Here is a 26009-nt window from a genome sequence, read left to right on the forward strand (position 1 = left end):
ATTTAATGTAAATTTTCCCTACATTTTAATTGTGAAAATTGTCAAGCATACAGCACATTGAAAGAAGAGTACTGCTGCTGCTGCTAAGTCGCTTCAGTCGTGCCCGACTCTGTGCGACCCCATAGACAGCAGCCCACGAGGCTCCCCCCGTCCCTGGGATTCTCCAGGCAAGAACACTGGAGTGGGTTGCCATTTCCTTCTCCAGTGCATTAAAGTGAAAAGTGAAAGTGAAGTCGCTCAGTCATGTCCGACTCTTAGCAACCCCATGGACTTGTAGCCTACCAGGCTCCTCCATCCATGGGATTCTCCAGGCAAGAGTACTGGAGTGGGGGTGCCATCACCTTCTCCGCCTGAAAGCAACAGCTGTAGCCAAAGAATGGGACTTTGCCCATTACCTTAGGCCTGGCTTGCATGTCCCACTCCTAGAGCCAGGATGGAGTCAGAATCTTCAAATTCACATGGCCTATTGAAGGTGCCCACACTTAAATAAAATCAGAATGGAAACCAAGAGAAGGAGATTAATATCCTTCTCCCCATCCCTTCACCCCAAGTACTGTGGGCATTTTCAACTGCATCCCACCTCCCCAGCTGATATTTCTGAAGAGCCTTTCATTTCTGTGAATGACTTGTGGCACTGATTTCCTGTGTTTGTTAAATTTTCAATCATCCTGCTTGTTAATTCACTTCCTACAGTTGCTGTCCTCTTTTTGCACTGCTAGCCCATCGTTTTCAAAGTACTCCAACACATGGCTATAGTGTTATTAGACTTTTACTGAAGGTTCAGGGTTGTGGAGAGGATTATAATGTATCACAGAACTCAAAGATGAGTTCTAGATGTCAATGCTATTATTTGAAATTTCCCTGACCACCTTGTCTTGAAGACTAGTGATTTTAAAATATGTCTGCAAATTGTTTGATACTTCCCCCTCAAAAAGTGAAGCCTAACTGCCCCACCTTTGAAAGTGGACTGAGAGTTAGTGACTGGCTTTTAACAAATAACATGTGGTATAAGTGAAGATATGTGATTTCTGAGGCTAGGTCATAAAAAGAAAAAGCTTCTACCTGGCACTCACATTATCCTTCTCTCTCAGATCACTCTGGGAGAAGCCAGCTGCCACATCATGAAGACACCCATGGATCCCAGGAAAGGGTCCATGTGAGAAGACACAGAGGCCTCCCACCAACAGACAGCATCAACTTGCCAGCCATGTAAGTATGCCATTTTAGCAGCATATAGGTCAGTGCCAGTTAAGATGTCAGATGACTAGAACCCCAGCTGACATCTTGATTGCAGCCTCTGAGACCCTGAGCCAAACTGCTTGTAAATTCCTGATCCACAGAAACTGGAAGAGATAATTTATTATACAACTATAAAGAAACAATATAGGGACTCTCTTGGGCTGCTCTCTCCTGTCTTATCTGCCATCACCTTGCACAGGTCCCTCATCTTTCTTTTATTTCATTTTTTTTCTTTACCAGAGCTCCCCAAACTGAGTCTCTAGAGGGAATGCTCAAAATTTCTGTGTTTTATTTGGAGAGTAACTGAAGTCTTCTTGGTCTAAACCTCTCCCATCTACAGTAAGCCCAGGGGATCCTACTTTCCCTGACCAAACATACCCATTATCATCCAAAACCTACATATTCTGTCTTCCTACCAGGCCAGCTGATACCAGGCCCACTCAAACAGCTGCCAGCTTTTAAAACAATTATTCTTGCCCTAATAGAAGTATGCGTGAGGATAGTGCTACATGAGCAGACAGGAAGCACATGAGCTCCCTGGGGGAGCTCACAGAGAGAAGGTGACACTGAGCTGAGCTTTGCGGAGTTCATTTGGTAGAGAAGTGAAAGAAAGTCATTTACACAGAAGTAATAACAAGTGCAAAGGCTCAGAGGTAAGAAAAGGCATAATTCTGAGAACTGTAAAAATGTCAGGGTTGTATGTGAGAATACCTGTTGAGTAGCCTGGATGATACTGGTGGTTAGATCATGTCAGGCATTTTAAGCCAAGACAAGAGGAGCCTGGTAGCCTACAGTCCATGGGGTCGCAAAGAATAGGACACAACTTAAGCACACATCAGTTAGGAGACCACAGCTAACAGAATCCCCTGATTCAACTGATTTAAAACCAGAACAATAATGAATTTAGTACCTTAAATAATAAGTCCGTAAATAGGGCTTCTCCCATGTTTTTTCTATATTTCTATTCTGTTATTCCCAGGCTTGCCCCCTACCCTGATGGTTGTAGTCATCTTATGATGACTACAGCGGCTCCAGGTATCCTTAAGATTATTTCTGGAGGTAGAAAAGGGCCGTTTTCTTCTCTCTCTCATTATGTAAACTTTTAATTTCTTTTAAGATGGAGGAAATCTTTCCCCAAAATGTCTTTCATCCTCCTCCCATTCCTCCCAACACCTGACTTCCCTTTAGCTAGAACTGTACCATATGCCTGGGCTCAATACTTGGTAAAGGAATAGGCCACTATGATTTGATACGGACCAGTCACAGTTTACTCTCTAGGGCTGAGGTGGGAGCTAGCACTCTTGAAACACAGAGCCAAGCATAGCAGTGTGGTTACTAGAGTAAAATTGGGATTCTGTTTAAGAAGGTGGAAGAGAGGTCATTGGTGTTTTGGGTAGGGAGTCAGCAGAATCTGCCACACTATGCCAAGGAATTTGGGCGGGAAACCACAGAAGGATTTAAAAACAGCAAATAGCATGATTATATTTCACTATGTCAGAATAGAAGGGTACTCAAGTGGGGCATGGGTCTTTGGAGGTAGGGTGACCAGTTAGAAGATTTCAGCAGATGATATTAGAGAGAATTTTAGGTCTTTGAATTAGGAACACCCAGTGACTAACTGGATGGAATGGGAAAATGAAGTAGAAGGAATAGATTTAAGAATGACTTGCAGATTTCTGCTTTGATGAATCACAGGGTATTTCATCAAAGTTGGGAATATGCATGGAGGAAGTTTGGGTGGATAAGGTGATGAGTGGAGCGACAGTGAATTTGGTCTTGGACAATAAAGCACCTACAGGACAAATCAGGAGAGATCAGTAAATTTGGAGGGGATAGCGAAGACCACATTAAACTCCATTAGAGGTTAGGGCAGGCTGAAGTGTGGAATGAAGGAGAATTGATGAGAAATTAAGGTAAGCATACAACTAACACATAGTGTGGGGCTGGTTTGACTGATTTTGCTCAGGGCTGGGTAGAGTCAAAGACATCTTGAGAAAATTGCAAATTTAATTGTAGACAAGCCTTTAAAAAGCAGTTAAAACCCTGTTTTGAAATGCGTATTTCTGTAATTTGTTTCAACATGTTGAATTACAGCAAATGAGATGGAGAAATGATCTCAACCCATTTTTTTGGCCTCCTGACTGGAAACCTCAGAACTCGGCCCTGTAAGCTGTTAATCAAATAAGCACTGCAGGCTTTTGTAAAGAATCATGCTTTACAAATGCTTGAAGGCAGTATTGGGATTAAAATGTAGGTTTCTTTTCTGCTTTTTAAATTGTATTTATTTATTTTTGGGTGCACTGGGTCTTCGTTGCTGTGCATAGGCTTTCTCTAGTTGCGGTGAGTGGGGGTTAATCTCTAGTTATGGTAAGCAGGCTTCTCACTGAGATGGCTTCTGTTGTTGCAGAGCATGGGCTCTAGAGCCTGAGGGCTCAGTAACTGTGGCACACAGGCTCAGTTGTCTTGCGGCATGTGGAAACTTCCCAGACCAGGGTCAAAGCCCTGTCCCCTGTACTGGTAGGCAGACTCTTAACCACTGGACCACCAGGGAAGTCCTCTTTTCTGTTTTGTAACAGTAGTTATGAAATGTAAATTTAGAAGATGTTTGAATGTACCATCAAGTTCTAATAGTTCATCAACCATGTACATCAAGTACAGTTTAAAACATAAATAGGCATTTTATTTCTGCTCAAAAACACTCACTCCACTTTTTACATAAATTAGATTTTACATAAATTTTATATAAATTAGATTTATAACTGCATAGTTAGTAGGCAACTTCAAGAATTTAAAAAAAAAAGCCAAAACATTTGTTGAATTTTTCCCACATCTATCTTTTTCCAGGCACCAAACTGGGCTCTAGAACAATAAAAACCACTTGACATTTGTATATTTTTGTGATTAATCCTAACTTTACGCAACTATTCTACTCAATGTAGTTTCTGGGGGCCTGGATAAAATATAACACTTGAAGCAGAGTAAGGCTTGAGAGACAAAGGAGAAAGGTGAGGATTGAAGCAAGCTAGGAATCTCAACCAGGTTGGGAGGGTAATGGAAGATAAAAGAAACAATCACAAGAGACTGAATATACAAACTGGATAATGGTCAGACCACAAATGACAATTAAAACTCTGACCCACAATCAGCAATCAGCTCAGCAATCAATCTCTGCAGCAATCAGCCCAGAATTCTTATGACTGGTCAATGACCGTCAGCTTTCCCGATTTTGCCCTGCTCTTCCAACTCAGGACCAACTGGAGAAAATCAAATATGCTCCACTAAAACAATCACATAAGATGCCATACTTCTAGTGAGCCTGCCTCCAGCTTCCCCATGCCAGTACTCTCAAATCAGTGCATATGTGAAATCTTCCCTTTTTGTTTTTCTACCTTAAACTTTCCCACTCCCCTGACAGTCTTTGGTTCTCTGCCAGATGCCAAGTGATAGTGAATGGCTGCCTTGTTTTATTAGGCATAGAATAGCCTCTTTGTTCTCATTTGGGTGGTCTTCCTTTATTCCCACAGTCATTCATTCACTTATTTGTCATATATGAATCATATTTTGTGTGCCAGGGAGTGTCCAACATTGCTGTGGAAGCAGATAGTCCTTGCCCTCAAGGATATCCTGTCTATTGGGATAGATACATACATAATATAACTAACTCAACGTGGTAAGTGAAACAGTAGGCATCGGACGACGCTGAGTTATCTGGCAAGGAGGATCAAGGCAGGTGGAGGCGAGAGGTGGAGGAGGCAGAAACCAGAGGTGTGCGACTGGAGCATAAAAAGGGAGGTGAACAGTGGAAGAGCTGCATGGGCAAGTCGTGGACGGCCATGTGTGTGCCACGTTTGTAAGGGCTTGGACTTCATTCTGTCCAAGCGGTTCCCTCCTGGAAATGAGAGGAACCCCTGATATAACCAAGGCAGAAAAGCAACATTCAAGAAACATCCTTGTGTGTATCACCGTAACGTCCGGGACGGCAGGAACACAGCCGCTCGTAATGTCTGGCTCACAGTAGACATTCACTGAATGTTGGATGAATGGATATAAGTGCTTCGATGTAGTCGTCATTGTCCCCAGTTTATGTTTTTTTTTTTCTCACGGGACAAGACAGGGAATCCGGGGCATGTTTGAGAGACTGTAGGGAGAACTGCCGTTCTGGAGGGTAGGGTTTGTGGACACAAAACCTCCGATTGGCTGTAGGCAAGGAACGCACTTCTGTCGTGAACCCCCAGCTCCTAACCTTCCCCCATCCACCCCCACTCCTCCCAAAGGCAATTGGCTCTGTCCCGAAAACAGCCTCAGAAAGAGGCCAGCAGAGAACCCGCGCCACCGAGACGGCAGCAGCCGCTGGGTACCTGGGCGCAGTTTGGTACCTCTCCCCTTGCGCACCCCTGCCGGCCCATCCAGGCGGAGCCACATACGACACACTTCTGGATTGGACGCGCAGGAAACCCCGGGGCGGGCATTAAGGCCGAGCGCTCTAGGGGATTGGCCACCCTGGCGGACCGACGTGCGGACGACGGAGCTGGTTTGCCCTTCGCTCAGGAGGGCGGATCCCTCTCCGCGGGTCCCCTGTCAGTCATTGGCTCTCTGCGGTTTCCTTGGGGACGTGGCGCCGCCGGCTGCCCGGGCCTCCTTCCTGCTCGGTTAGAAGCTGCTTGGAGCGCTACTGGACCTAGAAGAACGGTGCTGAGGGAGCCGGCTGGCCGTTCGACCGGTGAGTGTGAGCATGGGAACGCTGTGCGGCCCGAAGGGGTGTCCAGGGAAAGAAGAACTCGCATCCCCGCCACCTGGGGACGGCTGGTTCCTCGAGGACGTCGCCGGCCCTCTAGAACACCCGGCTCCCAGGGAGCCGGGGTAGGGTCCACTGAGCCCCAGGAACGAGAGCAAACGCATCTGGAGTGGGAGCCCGGGGAGTGGGTGGGCGCCATGGCTTCTCGTGAGGGGGAATGGGGGTATAGTTTCGTGGGCACTGCTGGAGATGAACCTGAAACCCAACCAACTCTTTCCAGGCTGCAGACTTAGGAGATGCCGAGGACGAGGAGACTACCTTTTCAAGGCAAAAGGAAAAGGAGGTGACAGGCATTGAGACCACTGAAGGGAACCCATGGCTAGGTAAGACTGCACACTTTATCCTCTGCTGGAAGCTCAGTTGGGGGCTGGCAGGCAGGTTGAGAGGCCTTGGGAGATTGTTACAAGTGAGGTTTACTCTAATGCTGCATGTGGACTTTGCAGCCTGGTCAAATGGATGCAAAGAAGATCAGGGTTGCATTCTTTTGAAGGCGGATACCGCAATACTTTTCAGCCGTGTCCCAGGGGTGATTGAGTGAGTGCTTGCTCTGTTCTAATAAGTGCTACTAGGTTGTAATGTTCTTTCAGATTTCCATTTAAGTGAGGCTAGGTGCCCCTTGAGGAAGTTAAACAAAAACACAAACAAAAAAATTTTTTTGTTTTGTAATGAACTTTGAAAACAGACTGAGGTCCTTTTGAATTAGTATGAAAAGTGAACTTCACAGTTGAATACACTTATTCATACATTATAATACTCTGAAGGTTTCAGAGAAGATTTATGTGGATATGTGGGTCAACTTGTACCAAATGAGACAGTTGTCAAATAGGATAAATGGAGAAAGATGCAGGACAGTATACCTACCAGTGTAAAACCAAAGGAGTGGAGATACATACACACAGACACACATACACAGATATATTACCTTGATGGTATGTATTTTTCTTGTGTATGCATAAAGTCCATGAGATTGCAAAGAGTCAGACACGACTTGAGTGAGTGACACACACACACATAGAATGTCCCTGGGTAACAGTAGGATTGCAAAGAGTCAGACATGACTGAATGAAAGACACACATACGCACAAACACTGAGTGACATACACACACACACACAGAATATCCCTGGGTAATAGTGGTTGCCTCTGAGAGGGAAATGAGGGGTTAAGGCGCAAGACTCAATCTCCACTATATATCCTTTAAACTGATTTTTTTTTTCCTGTGTGTATATGTTACCCATTAAAATAGTTTTAAAACTCAGTTAATAAATTTTCTGTCTCTTTTGTTTTTTTTGACAGTATTCTTGGTGGGACTGTTGCAAGTGCTCTGATTTTTCAATGTTATATGAGTTTCCACAGGGAGACTGGTGATCTTTTCATTAACATGAAGTTGGTTCTTTGAATTTCACCCCGAAGTGCAGACTCTGGAAAAAGAGCAGAGAAGGCTTTTTTAGTTTATATAGTAAAAGCTCCATGAACCATATAGGTCCTTTTCTAAACTTTGAGACTAAATGAACATTTAGACTTCTGGTGGCATAAAGTTTTTGTCTTTATTAGGAAGGGCTTTAATCTAGTTTTAAAACCATTTTTAGCACTCAGTTGTAGAAACTTTTCTTACTAATGTTTGTCTTATTTCAGGATCAGTTTTTCCTTCCTCTGCCCAGCCTCCTGGTACTTCACTGTGCCCACAGTGAGCCCATTTCCCCGGCAGCGGGTGGCATTTCTAGGACTCTTCTTCATATCCTGTCTCCTTTTACTTATGTTAATCATGGACTTTCGACATTGGGGTGCTTCATCACCACGAGATAGGCAATATGAAAGGTGAGTCAGCTTTACATTGCTTTGACCAGCTTTGGCAGTAAAGTCATAAATATTTTGATAAGCTGTTTAACTTACTGCTACCTTAGGATGAGATGGTTAGATAGCATTACTGACTCAATGGACACGAATTTGAGTGAACTCCAGGAGATAGAGAAAGACAGAGAAGCCTGGGGTGCTGCAGTCCATGGGGTCACAAAGAGTTGGACACAATTTGGCGACTGAACAACAGCTACCTTTGACTCTTTTGGGGAATACTGAGGAATACTGCACTTTTAGTTAAAACTGCATGCCACTTACTACATTAAAAAGATCTTAATTCCTATTTTGGCAATGTTCAGTTCTGATTGAGAAATGCTAATGCTACCTTTCAACCATGAAAGGCATGTTTCTCTTTCCTTGTTTGGGTGGGCTGACTTACTGGGTGCATAAATGTTTACAATTGTTACCTACTCTTGATGAATTGACCCTTTTATGGTTGTTAAATGACTCTTTATCTTTGATTGTATTCTTTGCTCTGAAATCTACTAGCCTGGTATTTCTGTGGCAGTTTCAGCTTTCTTGTGATTAGTGTTAGCATGATAGATGTTTTTCCATTCTTTTAGTTTTAGCCTTTAAGTTTCTTTGTGTTTCAAGTGTGCTTCTGGTAGACAGAGTTTAGGTGAGTCTTTTTACCCAGTCTGACAATGTGTGCCTTTTATGTGGGCTGTTCAGGTTTTTCCATTAATCAATTATCTTCAGGGTTTGATCTGTCTTGCTATTTGTTTTCTGCTTGTCACATCTGTTCTTAGTTTGTCTTTCCTCTTTACCCCCCCTTTTCATTCTTCCCTTTATCCTTGACCTTGGTGCTATTGTTGTGTTACTTCTTACTTCTTCTACATATGTTATAGGCTCTACCATACATTATTATTTTTGCCTTAAGCATTCAATTAATTTTTAAAGAGGTTTTTAAAAATAAGAAAAAAAAAAGGTTGTATATTTACCATTTCTGGGCCTCTTCGTGCCTTTGTGTAGATTTCATATTTCCACGTATCATTTTCCTTTTGCCTAATGGTCTTCCTTTAACATTTCTAGTAGTATGAATCTGTGGTTGGCGGATTGTTTCAACTTTTATAGGACTGGAAAAGTCTTTATTTTGCTTTCCATTTAAAAGAAATGTCCACCGAGTATGGAAGTCTAGGTTGATCTTTTTTTTTTCTCTTTCTTTACTTTACAGATGATGCGTCACTGTCTTCTGGCTTGTCTCAGGAGAGCTCTGTTGTCATTTTTTTCTTTGTTCTCTCTACGTATTGTGTCTTCCTCTGGCTGCTTTTAAGGTTTTCTCTTTATCACTGGTTTTGAACAATTTGATTGTAATGGGCTTTGGTGTAGTTTTCTTCATGATTCTTATGTTTGTGATTTCTTTATTCTTGGGACTATGGATTTATAATTTTTAAACAAATTTGGGAAATGTTAATATTATTTCTTCAAATATTTTTCTATACTCTCCCACTTTTCCTTTGGTATCTCCAGTGACATATGTTGAGTCATACCCACTTATGTTCTGCTCACTTTTTTTTTTCTCCCAGTCTTTTTCTCTCTCTGTATTTTTCTGGATATTTTATATTGCTGTGCCTTCCAATTCATTAGTATTTTCTTCTGTGAGTCTAACCTATTGTTAGTTCCATGAGAGCTGAATACCTTTTTTCACAGAAAATACATTTGGAATTATTTAATATAGCTTTTATTTGATATAGCTTACCAGTGCATAGAAGATCTATATTCCTTTAAAACAGTTATTTTGCTTTTTTTATTTTTTAAATTTATTTTATTCTATTCAGCTACACTGGGTCTTAATTTCAGCATGTGGGATCCAGTTCCCTGACCAGGGATTGAACCCTGCTCCCCTGCATTGGGGTGCAGAATCTAAGCCACTGGACTATCAGGAAAATCCGAGTTTTGCTATTTTTTAAAGATTAGTTTCTGGTTAGGTTACAGAATGAAGTGGTAATATGTTGCGTTCATCATCTGCAACATGATTTTCTCCTTACGGCTTCCCAGAGGTATCAATTAGGAGGCTTTGGGCTACAAGTAATAGTAGGACGGACTTACATAATAAGAATGTTTATTGGCTCACAGAATGAGAAGTCCAGGGGTGGAAGGACCACAAGTTCAGCATTGGCTCTCAGGATGGGAGTCTTGTGTCTCAGTTGCCCATTTCGTCAGCGTGTACTAAGTCGTTGTGCAATAGCAGCCAGGGCTGCCTCCATTCTCACTCGTGTCCTGTAGGAGAGAAACAGGTCTTTCCATGCTCTCTTAAAAGAGTGAAGACCCTTCCTGGAAACCTCCAGCAACTCTTTCCGTGAGTCTTTTTTTTGGTCAGAATTGGAACACATGCATCCTCCCCTTAATATTTCTGGGTTGTTCTGTCCCCAGAATTTCTCATTTCCTATTCACTTTGGTCATTCATTCATTAAAACTTTCAACAAACATTTATTGACTGGCCACTATGTGCTGAGTGATAGGAACTATGGCATGGAGACCTTGGTGCTTTTTTTCAAGAAGTTTGTTTTCAACTTTCTCCCTCCAGTAACAGTATTGTTTTGTATTTTTCTTTCTTCCTTTTCAAAGAGGAAACACTTCTTTAGATCGATGACAGAGTTATTAACAATTGGTCTTGAGAATCCTGTTAGCTTTAGAAAACTCAGTCCATAATTTGAGTGTTTTAAATGCTTATTGAGATTTTCTCGACATATTTGAGCAGAGTTTCTCATTGGAACATGGCATGGTCTAATTATGGACTTATTTGTAGGATAATATGGCTAGAGTAAGGACTACTAGGCAGTGAGTGGTGATCTGTACAGTTAGAGGGACAGATCAGACTGGGCCTGTTAAGCTATTTCAGGGGGTTTGATGCTACTGCTAAGTCACTTCAGTCATGTCCGACTCTGTGAGACCCCATAGACGGCAGCCCACCAGGCTCCCCCGTCCCTGGGATTCTCCAGGCAAGAACACTGGAGTGGGTTGCCATTTCCTTCTCAATGCATGAAAGTGAAAAGTGAAAGTGAAGTTGCTCAGTCGTGTCTGACGATTAGCAACCCCATAGACTGCAGCCTACCAGGCTCCTCTGCCCATGGGATTTTCCAGGCAAGAGTACTGGAGTGTGGTGTCACTGCCTTCTCCATTTAGGGAGTTTAGACATTATCCTAAGGGTAGAGGGGAGACTTTGAAAAACTTTGAAGAGTGATGTGATCAGAACTGCTTTTTAAGAAAAGGCCACTTTGGTGGCATTATGGAGAATAAATTGGAATACTCCAATAGAGAGATGATGGAGAGAAGAAAATGTATTTCCCAATGACGGACTCATTGGAGGTAGAGTGATCTGATAGTTCTCATCTACTACTAAACTCAGGTGGCCAGATTCAATAAAATACTTGTGCTGAATTAACTGAAATAAGTTAGCCCCAGAACTAAGGAACACTCAGACTGTGCTTGTGTAGTGACTTAACAAAATCCTCACACCCCTGACAAAATCTTTACACCCTGTAATGCTCTGGCTAAGCAGCCAGTAGCCGTATAGCCTTAAAGCTCCTTGTTCTTCATTGAAAGGTTGTTTGCATATGGCCGCAAATTACCACGTGTCCTCAAACTTCACTCATGGCTGCCTATATGAGACATTTAGGAAACAAACATCTGTTGAGAGCTTGCAGTATGTGAGACACTGAGCTAGACGCTAGAGTACAAAGGTGAATAAAACGTGGCCCCTGAACTCAAGGAGTTTGTAATCTAGGTAGGAAGGCAGATGTGAAGGAATAATTGTTTCCCAATGAGATAATAGTTTAACTGTGTAGAATCAGGAACAAAGAATCAGGGACTGTACATAGTCAAGAATCAGGAATAAAATTAAAAAGCAGAAATTAACCAGAAGAGGCTTATGAGTAACCATATTTGATGTCACTAAATTCATGTACTAGGAGCTTGTGTACTGTAGTGATAAGTTAGACTCTCAAATAGAGCCTCTTTGCTTTTGTCCTACAAACTGTATTTTTGTTTTTTTAAGTTTTTATTTTTAGAGTGTAGTTGATTAACAATATTGTGTTAGTTTCAGGTGTACAGTAAAGTCATTCAATTATACATATACATGCATCTATTCTTTTCAAATTATTTTTCCATTTAGGTTGTTGTATATTATGGAGCAGAGTTTTCTGTCCTATACAGTGGGTCCTTTTTGGTTATCCATTTAAAATATACTACTGTGTACATGTACATACTGTTTTAATTAGTGTGGTTCTCTCTTGTCTCAGACATAGCAGGTAATAGCCAGTTAGAATGGTGGTAGTGGGAAGGGTATGGTGGTCATTAGATGTGGACACACTGATGGCAGTAATTAATAATATGCTGATATCTTGACAGTAGGCAGGAGAGAGGAAGTTTATTAAAAGTAGACTCAATAACTCAGATTTTCTACAGACCATTTCTATAGTAGTATTCAATTCTATGAGAAAAGCGTGTTAGTCACTCAGCCATGTCCCACTCTTTTTGACCACATGGACCGTAGACCACCAGGCTCCTCTGTCCATGGAATTCACCAGGCAAGAATACTGGAGTGGGTAGCCATTTCCTTCTCCAGGGGATCTTCCCAACCTACGGACTGAACCCAGTCTCCTTCATTGCTGGTGGATTCTTTACCATCTGAGCCAACAGGGAAGCCCCTGAATCATTTGGGGACCTTTAAAAAATACAAATAACTGGACCTTTTCTCAAGGAGATTCTAATATACAGCCTAAGTTGGGAAGCACTGTTCTACAGTTCAGTTATATTTATCTGGGAACATGGCATTGTGGTATAGGAAAAGAGGGTTGATTTTAGAGTTAATCAGCCCATCATTTTCTAGTTGAGTGATCTTAGACAGGTGTTGTACTCTGGTATCTCATTTCTTTATAAAGTAGAGGTAAAAAATGCTTGCCTTGTCATTTGGATTAAAAAAGAAAAGCATCTAGGACTGCCTGGTGTGCACTGCAGATGTTAGGCTTATTAGTATTATTTGAAATAATCTTGATTTTTTTCTGTTCTCTGTTTTCTGCCCTGCAAATATACAATGAAGGTAAATGAAGGTAAGGGGCAGCACTAACTCCATTTAAAATTTTTCTTCCAGAATTTGTTTTTTGTGGTGGCTGTTACTGTTAGGTACCAGTGAGCATTAGCTGATGATAAAATGATTAAGCAAATAACTAGGAATTGAGGGAAATACCCATCACTAAGTTCAATACCTTATAAAAAATTAGGACAAGGACTTGTAGTTGTGATTTTTATATCACATACATTTAATAATCATTTTTTTCTGATTTAAATTGTGAAAAATATTTTAGTTTGAATTTTTTCAAATTGTATTGAAAACTGTATTTTAATTTGAATTTTTTCAGTCATTGGTGGAACCTATCATATCACTTTGGTGATGATATGGCCCCAAATTTTAGAAGCATGAATGGGGGTTTTCCCTCAATATCAAAACCAAAGAATTGTTATATAAACATGTATTCACATTGCTACTGAAGGAGAAAGCAGGTTTACCTGAGAACTAGAATTTAGAAAAAGGTAAATTTAGAGATTGATGAATGTCAGTAAGGTTTGAATCCAGAACCATTTTTTGATTTATGCTCCTAAAATAAACTTTATTTTTTAGACCAGTTTTAGGTTCACAGCTAAATTGAGCAGAATTGCAGAGATTTCTCATATACCCTTTGTCCTCCCCTGACATGCACAGCAAAGCTATCTTTAAGAATATTTTTTGTTAGATGTGTTTTAGTCAACTGTTTATCTAGCATGTGCCATATACTATGTGCTCCAACAACTTCATCAGACTTACTTTGTATTGTTCACCCATTTATTCATTCATTTATTCACTTACTTAACAAATGCTGTCTGCACAGTTCCCTCTTTGCGCTTGTCACATTTTAGGTTTCATTGGCCATGTGTGGCTAGTAGCTATCCTATCAGACAGTTCAGATGGGAAATATTTCCTCCAGGTCAGAAAGTTCTGGAATGTGCTAGCCCTGGATGCTGGTAAATTGTTAAACTATATTACTAATTTTTAGTTTAAGGGATTCTTTTTAGCATGTATACATGTATATTGTGCAAGACAAACAGTGAACTGTTGTATTCAGTACATTTCTTTTTCACCTTAATGTTGGATGATGTTCACTTTTTGGTAGGGCTTCCCAGGTGACTAAAGAATCTGCCTGCCAAGCAGGAGACCCAGGTTCAATCCCTGGGTTGGGAAGATCCCCTGTAGAAGGAAATGGCAATCCACTCCAGTATTCTTGCCAGGAGAACCCCATGGACAGAGGAGCCTGGCAGGCTACAGTCCATAGAGTCATAAAAGAGTTGGACATGACTTAACAACTAAGCATCACCACCAACAAAAACTTTGTCTGGCTTATTGTTCTGAAGAATGCCTTTGGTAGCTACTGAAAGGTGCCTTCATCTTCCTTTGCTACCTGGGAATAACTGAGTGAGAGCTTCTGTGTCAGTGATTGGCTCAATAGTGGCCTTCTTTAGGAGTTTTAATTCTGTTTAAAGCAAGTGAAAAGGAGCCATGAGTTATGGTTAGAATAAAAATGATAAACAAATATACAGATGAAGTTAAGGGTTCTAATGTATAGTGGAGCAATTCAGAGATTTTGCTGGTGAAATGGAAGACATTTTTTTGCATTTATTCATTTGCTTGTCCTTAATGGTGTTCATAGTGTTTATAAGCAGAGCTTTAAATTATAAATGTTTCTGACTGCTCTGATTAATCTTGTTAGGAAGTAGTAACCTTATAAGATGCTTTTCTGGGCATGTAGTACTATCATCAGTCATGCACAGCTACTTTGGCTATAATGTCATTATATTTGGTTTTGAGCCTTGAACAGAGTTGGGATGATGACAGTTCATCAAAGAGGTGGTAGCTCCATGCTAATGGGGGCCACTTTAGTGGACTTTTGGCATGTTACTGAGTTCTTTTCGAACTCTAGAAGTGGTATAATGTGTTGATTTTGTACACTAATGGCTTGGTCAGTTATTGCTCTAATGCTGTTAATGTTTTGAGGATAATGGCAGCGAAAAGCCAATTGTCTTCCAGTTCTACCTTGGGTGATGTATATGTGGGTATCTTTCTTTTCACTGACTCAGCAGTGACTGGAGGGAAATCATGCTTCTCATATAGAAGGGATTTGTGGGTTTGAGGCAGGGGTAAGTGCATGTGATGGTAAATTGGATGTCTCCTGGAACAGTGGGTATGAGGGATTCCAAAGCTTCTGGAGTTTTTCTCTTGGGCTTTAAGTCCTTTTTAGGGATTGACTTAGTGCAGTGTCAGCAAAGCAGGAGGATTCAGCAATGCAAGTAATTAATCATGATGGCTAAGTCTAGGATTGCAAATCAGAAATGAAACTATCCAAGAAAGGACCAGTGATGCATCTTTGTTAGGAGCCTAGATGAGGAAGGGCTTCTAAGAAGTCTGAATAGGTCATAAGAGGTCAGAATTCCAGAAAAAGATGATACTATTACTTCAAGCCAAAGGGAAGAATTTTTCTTCAGTTACTCATCTGTATGGAAGATGAGAAACACAGAGACTTCTGCAGCCTGCAGCTACTGATTAGAGATTCAAGTGGAAAGTATAACATAAATGCCCTCTGGCCCTATCTTTCTTTCTTTTTTTTAAATATAAATTTATTTATTTTAATTGGAGGTTAATTACTTACAATATTGTGTTGGTTTTGCCATACATCAACATGAATCTGCCACAGGTATACACGTGTTCCCCATCCTGAACCCCCCCTCCCTCCTCCCTCCCTGTACCATCCCTCTGAATCGTCTCAGTGCACCAGCTCCAAACATCCAGTATCATGCATCAAACCTGGACTGGCGATTCGTTTCATATATGATATTATACATGTTTCAATGCCATTCTCCCAAATCATCCCACCCTCTCCCTCTCCCACAGAGTCCAAAAGACTGTTATATACATCTGTGTCTCTTTTGCTGTCTCGCATACAGGGTTATCATTACCATCTTTCTAAATTCCATATATATGCGTTAGTATACTGTATTGGTATTTTTCTTTCTGGCTTACTTCACTCTATATAATAGGCTCCAGTTTCATCCACCTCATTAGAACTGATTCAAATGTATTCTTTTTAATGGCTGAGTAATACTCCATTGTGTATATATACCACAGCTTTCTTATCCATTCATCTGCTGATGGACATCTAGGTTGCTTCCATGTCCTGGCTATTATAAACAGTGCTGCAATGAACATTGGGGTACACGTGTCTCTTTCACTTCTGGTTTCCTCAGTGTGTATGCCCAGCAGTGGGATTGCTGGGTCATAAGGCAGTTCTAGTTCCAGTTTTTGAAGGAATCTCCACACTGTTCTCCAAAGTGGCTGTACTAGTTTGCATTCCCACCAACAGTGTAAGAGGGTTCCCTTTTCTCCATACCCTCTCCAGGATTTATTACTTGTAGGCTTTTGGATCGCAGCCATTCTGACTGCCGTGAAATGGTACCTCACTGTGGTTTTGATTTGTATTTCTCTGATAATGACTGATATTGAGCATCTTTTCATGTGTTTGTTAGCCATCTGTATGTCTTCTTTGGAGAAATGTCTATTTAGTTCTTTGGCCCATTTTTTGATTGGGTCGTTTATTTTTCTGGAATTGAGCTGCAGGAGTTGCTTGTATATTTTTGAGATTAGTTGTTTGTCAGTTGCTTCATTTGCTATTATTTTCTCCCATTCTGAAGACTGTCTTTTCACCTTGCTTATAGTTTCCTTTGTTGTGCAGAAGCTTTTAAGTTTAATTAGGTATATAGTAAAATTGCAGGATATAAAATCAACACACAGAAATCCTTGCATTCCTATACACTAATAATGAGAAAATAGAAAGAGAAATTAAGGAAACAATTCCATTCACCATTGCAACAAAAAGAATAAAATACTTAAGAATATATCTACCTAAAGAAACTAAAGACCTATATATAGACAACTATAAAACACTGGTGAAAGAAATCAAAGAAGACACTAATAGATGGAGAAATACACCATGTTCATGGATTGGAAGAATCAATATAGTAAAAATGAGTATACTATCCAAAGCAATTTATAGATTCAATGCAATCCCTATCAAGCTACCGGCAGTATTTTTCACAGAGCTAGAACAAATAATTTCACAATTTGTATGGAAATACAAAAAACCTCGAATAGCCAAAGCAATCTTGAGAAAGAAGAATGGAACTGGAAGAATCAACCTGCCTGACTTCAGGCTCTACTACAAAGCCACAGTCATCAAGACAGTATGGTACTGGCACAAAGACAGAAATATAAATCAATGGAACAAAATAGAAAGCCCAGAGATAAATCCACGCACCTATGGACACCTTATCTTCGACAAAGGAGGCAAGAATATACAATGGATTAAAGACAATCTCTTTAACAAGTGGTGCTGGGAAAACTGGTCAACCACTTGTAAAAGAATGAAACTGGAACACTTTCTAACACCATACACAAAAATAAACTCAAAATGGATTAAAGATCTAAATGTAAGACCAGAAACTATAAAACTCCTAGAGGAGAACATAGGCAAAACACTCTCTGACATACGTCACAGCAGGATCCTCTGTGACCCACCTCCCAGAATATTGGAAATAAAAGCAAAAATAAACAAATGGGACCTAATTAAACTATCTTTCTTTCTTGTATTGTAGTGTCAGCTGACTTTTTTCTGCCAATGCACACATGGCAACTTTAAGAGAAAAGAAAGCAAAGTTGAGTTGTACCCAAATTAGAGTTTTAAGGTTTCTTATTGTGACAGGAACCAAAGAGGATGACAGGATGCTTTGGAAAGCCACTGAAATTCTCTAAGAAAGAGACCAACTGATTTTGAGTATAGCTATACAAAGACTTAGGTGAATTATTAACAGACCAGCAGCTTCATATTGTGAGCTCTAGGCCCAACCCAGTCAGTATTGATTGATACATATTGGAGAAATGTGAGGACCGTTCGGACTGTATTGGGGCATGCAGTTAATGTACTCACTCTTGAGAAACTGAGAAGCTAAATGGAGAGGTGGAGCAAACAAATACGAAAGAAATCTTAGGGCTCAGCCTGAAATACAAGCAAACTGCTTAAAGAGAATAACGACACTCCAGGTCATTGTGAATATTACAAGCATCGGCATTGTTGATTGGAGGCTTCTTAAGAACTGGAAAACCATGTCAAAGAAGGGAAAGGGGAAGGAATAGGAAGAAAAACAGACAGATGTTTGTTAGAAACAAGATTGTGTTCAAGTAGCAGCTCTCAAAGTAACCCTTGGAAGTCTCTGAGACCCTTTTAGGGGATCTGTAAGGCCAAAACTATTTCAATAAAAATACTAACACATTTTGTGTTTAAAAAATTCATAACACAATTTATCATCTTAATTGTTTTTAAGTGTTAAGTATCTTCACATTGTTATGCAGCCAATCTCCAGAACTTCTTCATCTTGCAAATCTGAAACTCCATTCTCATTAGACAACAATCCTAATTTTTTCCCTACCCCCAGCCCCTGGTAACCACTGTTCTATTTTCTGATTCTGTGAATTTGCTTATTTTTCATATTTTCATAAGTGGAATTATATAGTGTTTGTCTTTTGTGACTGACATATTTCACTTAGCCTGATGTCCTCAAGGTTCACCCATGTTGTAGCACATGACAGGATATCCTTTTTTTTTTAAGGCTGAATCCTATTCCATTGTATGTATATAACACATGTTGTTTATTCATCTGTCATGGACATCTAAGTTGCTTCTACCTTTTGCTGTGGTGATAGTATTTGTTTTTTTCACTGAGTTGACATTTACACTGATGATACAAAAGCAATGTTGGGTAAAACTGCTAGTGCTTTAGCACAAATCAAGATAGAGCGCCAAATTAAAGCAGTAATTATGGTGTCTTCACTGTTGCACAGTTGCAATGGGAAGGAAAGTCAAGTTCCACTTAAGAATATCATTTTAATGTTCTGTGTGACAAAATGGGAAATATGCATTAAGCACTTTGCTATATACGCAGGTTGTCTCAAGGAAAAGCACTTAGGCAGTTGTTTGAGTTGTGAGCTGAATACAGCCCTGCTTTTATCATACTATTTTTCACTTGAAAGAATAACTGTCAGAACAACTATGTATTTCGTAAGACATTTGCTTGAAAATGAATGAAGTAAAAACCTATCACTTCACAGAAAATTACTATCAGTATTTATTGCCAATGATAAAATTTGAACTTCTAAGTGAAAAGTAGAAGTTTGGGATATTTGTTTCTGCCACTGTGAGTGTGCTTCCCAATATCTCAGAAGTTTTGCTTCCCAATACTTCAAAGACTTTTTTTATAAAATTCGTAGTGATATTAATGAAAGTATGTGGTTTTTGGTAGAATGAAATATGTCAGTGTTAAGATTTGCATAGCTCAATGAACCAGTAGTTTTCAGTATATGATGTGACAACATCATGTGTGAATAAAAGCAATTTAAAGTGAAAGATAGACCAGTGCATTTTATTTAATTTTTTAATTTTTTTTTAAATTTTTTTTAATTTTAGTTTTTTATTTTTTAAATTTTAAAATCTTTAATTCTTACATGCATTCCCAAACATGAACCCCCCTCCCACCTCCCTCCCCATAACAACTTTCTGGGTCATCCCCATGCACCAGCCCCAAGCATGCTGCATCCTGCGTCAGACATAGACTGGCGATTCAATTCACATGATAGTATACATGTTAGAATGTCATTCTCCCAAATCATCCCACCCTCTCCCTCTCCCTCTGAGTCCAAAAGTCCGTTATACACATCTGTGTCTTTTTTCCTGTCTTGCATACAGGGTCGTCATTGCCATCTTCCTAAATTCCATATATATGTGTTAGTATACTGTATTGGTGTTTTTCTTTCTGGCTTACTTCACTCTGTATAATCGGCTCCAGTTTCATCCATCTCATCAGAACTGATTCAAATGAATTCTTTTTAACAGCTGAGTAATACTCCATTGTGTATATGTACCACAGCTTTCTTATCCATTCATCTGCTGATGGACATCTAGGTTGTTTCCATGTCCTGGCTATTATAAACAGTGCTGCAATGAACATTGGGGTACATGTGTCTCTTTCAATTCTGGTTTCCTCGGTGTGTATGCCCAGCAGTGGGATTGCTGGAGACCAGTGCATTTTAATGTAACAGTGTGAATAGTTCTCAGAGTTTAGATTCCACATTGCCACCAACCTGTAAGAAACTCCACTTGTCAACTTTCAATGTAGTGTCAAAGGAGAATATCCACAGTAATCTAAAAAGGCTGTTGAAGTACTATTCCCGTTTCAAGCAACATTTATGTGAAGCTTGATTTTCCTCATATCCATCAGCTCAGTTCATTCGCTCAGTCATGTCCGACTCTTTGCAACCCCATGGACTGCAGCATGCCAGGCTTCCCTGTTCATCACCAATTCCTGGAGCTTGTTCAAACTCATGTCCATCAAGTTGGTGATGCCATCCAACCATCTCATCCTCTGTCGTTCTTCACATGCTTCGGTCAAAACAACTTATTATAACAGGTTGAGTACTGAAGTAAATATGAGAATCTAGCTATCTTCTATTAATTCAGACACTGAAGAGATTTGCAAAACTCTAAAACACCACCACACTCCTAACTTCTTTGTTTTAGAAAATAGTTATTTTTCATAAAATTGGTTAATATGTATTGAATTTACTATTGTGTCTAAATTAATAAATATTTTAAATGTTCTATTTTCTAACATGGTAAATGTAGATGGATGTAATCCATGTATACAAAAGCTGTTTGGAGTTCACTAATTTTAAGACTGTAAAAAGGAGTCCTGAGCCCACAAATTTTGAGAACCAATGTACTGGGAAAAGTTATTCATTAAGTAGGAGGGGACAGGATACAGAATCTTGTCAAAGAGAGATAGAAAGAGTGGTTTTCAGAGATGGAAAGCAGATAAAGATCTGTGAAGTAGAATTGCTGATGAGAAATGAAAAGTCATTTCGGGCATGGATTATCTTGCCTGTTTCTTTTCTGTCTGTGGCACCCAGATGTCTGCCTAACTTTTCTGTGATAGAAGTGACCTGTTAAGAGTTGTTTGGTGGATTGTGAGCCCATTGCAGCCCAGTAATTTGATTAGAATGGGCAAGTTTGTGGTGGAACGGAATCTTTTAGACTGTAAACTTTCTAGTGTGAAACAGATTTTTACCATCTGCTTCACTTACCACAACTCTCATATCCTATCCTATCCTATCCTATCTCATCTCCTTGACCCTATCCGATGCAGTAATTTACAGGGTTATGTGCATTTGTGCTAAGTTGCTTCAGTCATGTCCGACTCTTTGTGACCCTATGGAGTCAGACACAGCTGAAGCAACCTAGCACACAAGCTCAAATGTATGTTCCTCTCTTTTTTTAAAAAATGCATTTTGTGTTTTAGAATAGGAAAGGTACTCAGCCCTACTTTTTGATTTTAGAACTGTTTCTATATGGTCTTCTTTTCATCAAGTTTGCTTTCTGTCCAAAATAAGGAACTTTGTGTAGCAATGTGAAATCACCAGCAAACACAAACAAGATTGTTCTGGGGGAGGGGGCGGTATTACTTGGAAAAATTCACAGTATTCCTTTCAAGGTATTCATTCAATTATTAGCTCAATCTATAGTAATATTTATTCAAATTTCAAAGAATCTAGAAGACAAAATTTTAGTCTGCCTACCATGCATTGTATAATAGCACCAAGAAAGAGCTCTCCTTTATTTGAATAATGAGCTAAAAGCCATTCTCGCTGGTCTCCTCTTCAGATGAAACCTTTGAAAGAAGTCATCAGTGATGTTTGTACTTTTCAGGCCCTCACACTCTGAGGAAACTTTAATATTTATTTAATTTTTTAACTTTAATATTTATTGAAGTCTCACCACTCAGAAGAAGGATTTTACCAGCTTTTAGCCTTCTTTTCTTTCTGAACTTTTCAGCCCTTTCCCCCAGAGCATCTTCTGCTAGTTCTCCCTAGCCTTACCATGTAACCGTAAGAGCAGGGATAGTGGCACAGCACCTATCTGTTAGCACTGCAGCTGCGGACTGCTTAATACCCATTGCCTCTCTGAGGGTAGAGACTCCCAACTACCCTGATTTCCCAGATGAGGAAATTACCTGAGAGAAGTTAAGTAATTTCCTGACGGTCTCAAAGCATAGAAAGTGCTAGAGCTGAGACTCAAACCTTGGGGTTTCGATGGTAGCATCTTTACTTGTTCCATCTTCCTGCTGTCAGGCATCATTCTGCCATATTCTTCATGTTTATATAAAGAAAGTATAGATAAATAGAAATGAAATTAGGATTGCCTTAGTTATCTAGTGTGTGTAGCAAACCACCCTTAGTGGCTCAGTATTTATTCAGGCCTAGAAACCCTTTGCTGCTGCTGCTGCTGCATCGCTTCAGTCATGTCCAACTCTGTGCGACCCCATAGACGGCAGCCCACCGGGCTCCCCCATCCCTGGGATTCTCTAGGCAAGAATACTGGAGTGGGTTGCCATTTCCTTCTCCAGTGCATAAAAGTGAAAAGTCAAAGTGAAGTCGCTCAGTCGTGTCCGACTCTTAGCAACCCCATGGACTGCAGCCCACCAGGCTCCTCCATCCATGGGATTTGCCAGGCAAGAGTACTGGAGTGGGGTGCCATTGCCTTCTCCAAGAAACCCTTTAATGCTTAGTAAAAGATTTGCTACCCTGGCCAGTTTACTCCCAAACTTCTAGTTATGTAATTTCAGTGTAAACCAGCTGTTGCGTCATGTATATCAGTAAATATGGTCAATATTATTTCATTCCTTTGTTAGGATGTGTAGTCCCATGTGCTTGGCACATGTAGCCACTTAATGAAGACTCGTGAACAGAAGAATTAAGTGGTGGTGCTATTCGCTTAACACTAGTTCCTCTTTCTGCCCGGCTTAGGTATTTGGCTCGAGTAGGAGATCTTGAAGCTACTGACACTGAAGACCCAGATCTGAATTATGGACTTGTTGTGGACTGTGGCAGCAGTGGCTCTCGGATTTTTGTTTATTTCTGGCCAAGACATAATGGGAATCCTCATGACTTATTGGACATCAAACAGATGAGAGACCGAAACAGCCAACCAGTGGTTAAAAAAATCAAGCCAGGTACTAAATGGAATTTAAATCATTGTTGATCTCTTTTATCTGCTGCAGAAATGAGAGGAGAGAAGAGAAGAGGGAGAAAGCAAGCTACCCTTTTCTTCTGGAGATTCTGGATAATAGGAGGGATTCATTGTTGCCCTACTGTTATGAAATAAATAAATGATTAGGACCTAGACAGAACCTTATGGGATATCAGTCTTCTGAGTCTCTGTGATCTGCTCTTTAATGAAAGTATTTTATCTTATTTAAGGAATCTCTGCAATGGCAGACACTCCAGAACATGCCAGCGATTACCTTCGTCCTCTGCTAAGCTTTGCTGCTGCTCATGTGCCTGTGAGGAAGCACAAGGAGACCCCCCTTTACATCCTCTGCACGGCAGGCATGAGGCTTCTTCCCGAGAGGTGAGACACAGGAGGGTGGGTGGCATGAGAGTTGGAAGTGCGGTTTCATGCATTATTCTCTGTGGTTCCTAATCTGAAGGCGGGATGTGGGTACATCAAACAGAGTTGGCAGGTGGCACTAAAAGACTTCCTGCTCAAAATAGAGCAGAGCCAACCTACAACCCGTTATTTCACAATCACTTACCACACGTCCATGGCATTTGCTTCTTTGGGATTAATATCTATTTGAGATGGCTGTAATGATTTTTAGTTTTGATTAAGGGTTAGGACCAGCAGTAATGGTGATAACTGGATCATTATCTAGCACCTAGAAAGTGAAAGTGTTAGTCACTCAGTCATGTCCAACTCTTTGTGACCCCATGGACTGTAGCCCAGCAGGCTTCTCTGTCCATGGGATTTCCTAGGCAAGAATACTGGAGTGAGTTGCCATTTCCTTTTCCAGGGGATTTTCATGACCTGGGGTTCGAACATGGGTCTCCTGCACTGCAGGCTAATTCTTCACTAGGCAGATTCTTCACTGTCTGAGGCACCAGGGAAGCCCAGAGGGGAAGCATAATTTCACAAGGGTGGTAGGAAGGTCACCTGAGGGACTGGGTATCTGGGGGCTAGTAGGAGGGCTCTGGTAAGATTTGAGTTTTCTCTGTAACTTTGCCTGGCTTCCTGGTGACAGCTGGTGCTGCCTGCAAGCTCGGTCTCCATGGCTTGAGACCAGGTTTTTCATCACTTGTCAGGTAAGTTTTTTCCACATGACCTTGGCAATTTAGCTTGGCATTTTTGTCACCTAATCCTAGAGGAGGAGGAAAAGGAAGAGGCAGCGGCTATACTTAGGTCTGATCCCTCCTTGTTTGTGATTTCTCCCCTTTGACACCTCCCTGACCCCTCTACACTTACTGTGGTCTTGGGGTAGGTAGGAATGAGCCCCCTTAACTTGAGCATCCATCCTTCTGGAATGTCCACAGTCTCATAGTCATCAGTATTTTTTATTAGCTTAAATATTTTTCCTTGATAATTAGGAGTTCCCTTTGCACAGAACTTCATTTTGTATGTTTGGCCAACAGCAGTGAAAACCTCTGTCATGTGTATAGGGCCCCATTCAGCCTGTGCCAGACAGGCCACACAGTACAGTCTGTGCCAGTGCGTCTTTCAGTGCATTGCTCTCCTGCTGCTCAGGTGCAGACGTACTGGTTTCCTCTCTGGTTTACTGTTGAGAAGCCATTTGTCATCGTTAAAGGCCTTCTAGCTCCTTATTTTCACAAACATTTTGGTTTTAATTTTTTTGTTGTTTTTACTTATTTTTAAAACTGAAATTTATGATGTAGAACTTCACATCATTAAATTTTAAAAGTAAAACAAAAAAGTCATTATTCTACTGTCTTATCAAAACTGTTTCATTTTGTTCTATTCCTTTCTATCTGTACATCTATATGTAACTTCTACAAAATCGTTCTCATACTACACATGCAGTTTAGAATTTTTGTTTTTGACAAAAGTAATACATCATTCTTCCCAGGTGATTTTCCAGGTGGCTCAGGGGTAAAGAACTCACCTACCAATGCAGGAGATGTGGGTTTGATTCCTGGGTTGGGGAAATCCCCTGGAGGAGGATATGGCAACCCACTGCAGTATTCTTGCCTGGGAATTCCCATAGACAGAGGAGCCTGGCAGTCCATGGGCTTGCAAAAGAATTGGATACAACTGAGCAACTAAACACCACCGCCACCACCGCCATTCAGAATTTTGCAAACCCTTGGGAGAGTGTGGATGACACACGTGGTGCCATATCATGGGTTCCGTGAACGGACTGAGGTCTCACAAACCAGGAAGGAGGTTGGCGGGCCAGAGGAAAAGCTGACTCAGAGGTCAGAAAGGCAGAGCCAACCAACAGGGCAAAGATTTGGCCACATTTTGTGAGCAAAGTGGAGCAAAGGAGAGGATTGCCCCATCTGCTGGCACTGCCCATCCTTTCCTCAGTCAGAGAAGTTTCTATTTAAACAAAACCACCCCATTAGCTCCACCCCATTTGTCTAAGATGTTCTTTGTCATCATGGAACTCTGAATATTAATATTTATTTTATCTTAAGAATTTGTAAAGAACTTGCCTTTAACTTCTGTTTTGATCACCTCTTTTAATAATACCTAGATCTATCCTGGGCTTATGAAACCTCTAAGGTAGCTATAGTTGTTGACATAAGTGTAACAATCCCTGGAAGAACCTGTTTTATATAATTAATACTTTGTTACTTATTCGTATTTGTGAGAAATATTCAAAATGGGGGTGGATCACCTGTACGGTATTTTGGATTTATTAGCAGGATGTTTTATTTCTTTGCCAAAGGCCTAAACTAATAGAATTTATTCTACTGCCTTTTTATTTTGTAATAGAAATAGCTTTAAAGAACTACAAAGCGATATTATAAGAAAATTGTAAAGTGATAAGGAAAAAAACTTAATTATGGGAAATTTCAAATATATATAGAAGTAGAGGGAACAGTGTGTGACTCCCCATTTACTTACCACCCAGCTTGAGCAGTTGTCAACATTTTGCCATAGACATTTTTTTTTAAATAAAGAAGCAGTATT

At 40.5% G+C, this 26009-nt stretch overlaps 1 protein-coding gene across 15 annotated transcripts in view; it reads left to right on the plus strand.

Annotated features, from left to right (window-relative positions):
• Positions 1 to 5891: 5891 nt before the first annotated feature.
• The window catches only part of ENTPD7 (ectonucleoside triphosphate diphosphohydrolase 7), a 40153-nt gene continuing 20035 nt past the window's right edge, over positions 5892 to 26009 (plus strand). For 9 of the 15 annotated variants that reach the window (XR_006057696.2, XR_006057697.2, XR_009598112.1 and 6 more), the window contains exons 1-5: positions 5892 to 5959; positions 6255 to 6357; positions 7669 to 7851; positions 22826 to 23031; positions 23279 to 23429. Coding sequence is in view for 4 of the 15 variants with exons in the window: in XM_004020101.6 (XP_004020150.2) it covers positions 6350 to 6357; positions 7669 to 7851; positions 22826 to 23031; positions 23279 to 23429 (548 nt within the window). In the remaining 11 variants the exon portion in view is untranslated. The remainder of the gene's footprint in view (positions 5960 to 6254; positions 6358 to 7668; positions 7852 to 22825; positions 23032 to 23278; positions 23430 to 26009) is intronic. The other 6 variants (XR_009598116.1, XR_009598117.1, XR_009598118.1 and 3 more) reach the window with 1 other exon arrangement.

Source organism: Ovis aries, chromosome 22, assembly GCF_016772045.2.
Source record: "Ovis aries strain OAR_USU_Benz2616 breed Rambouillet chromosome 22, ARS-UI_Ramb_v3.0, whole genome shotgun sequence".
In the NCBI taxonomy this organism is placed as follows: domain Eukaryota; kingdom Metazoa; phylum Chordata; class Mammalia; order Artiodactyla; family Bovidae; genus Ovis; species Ovis aries.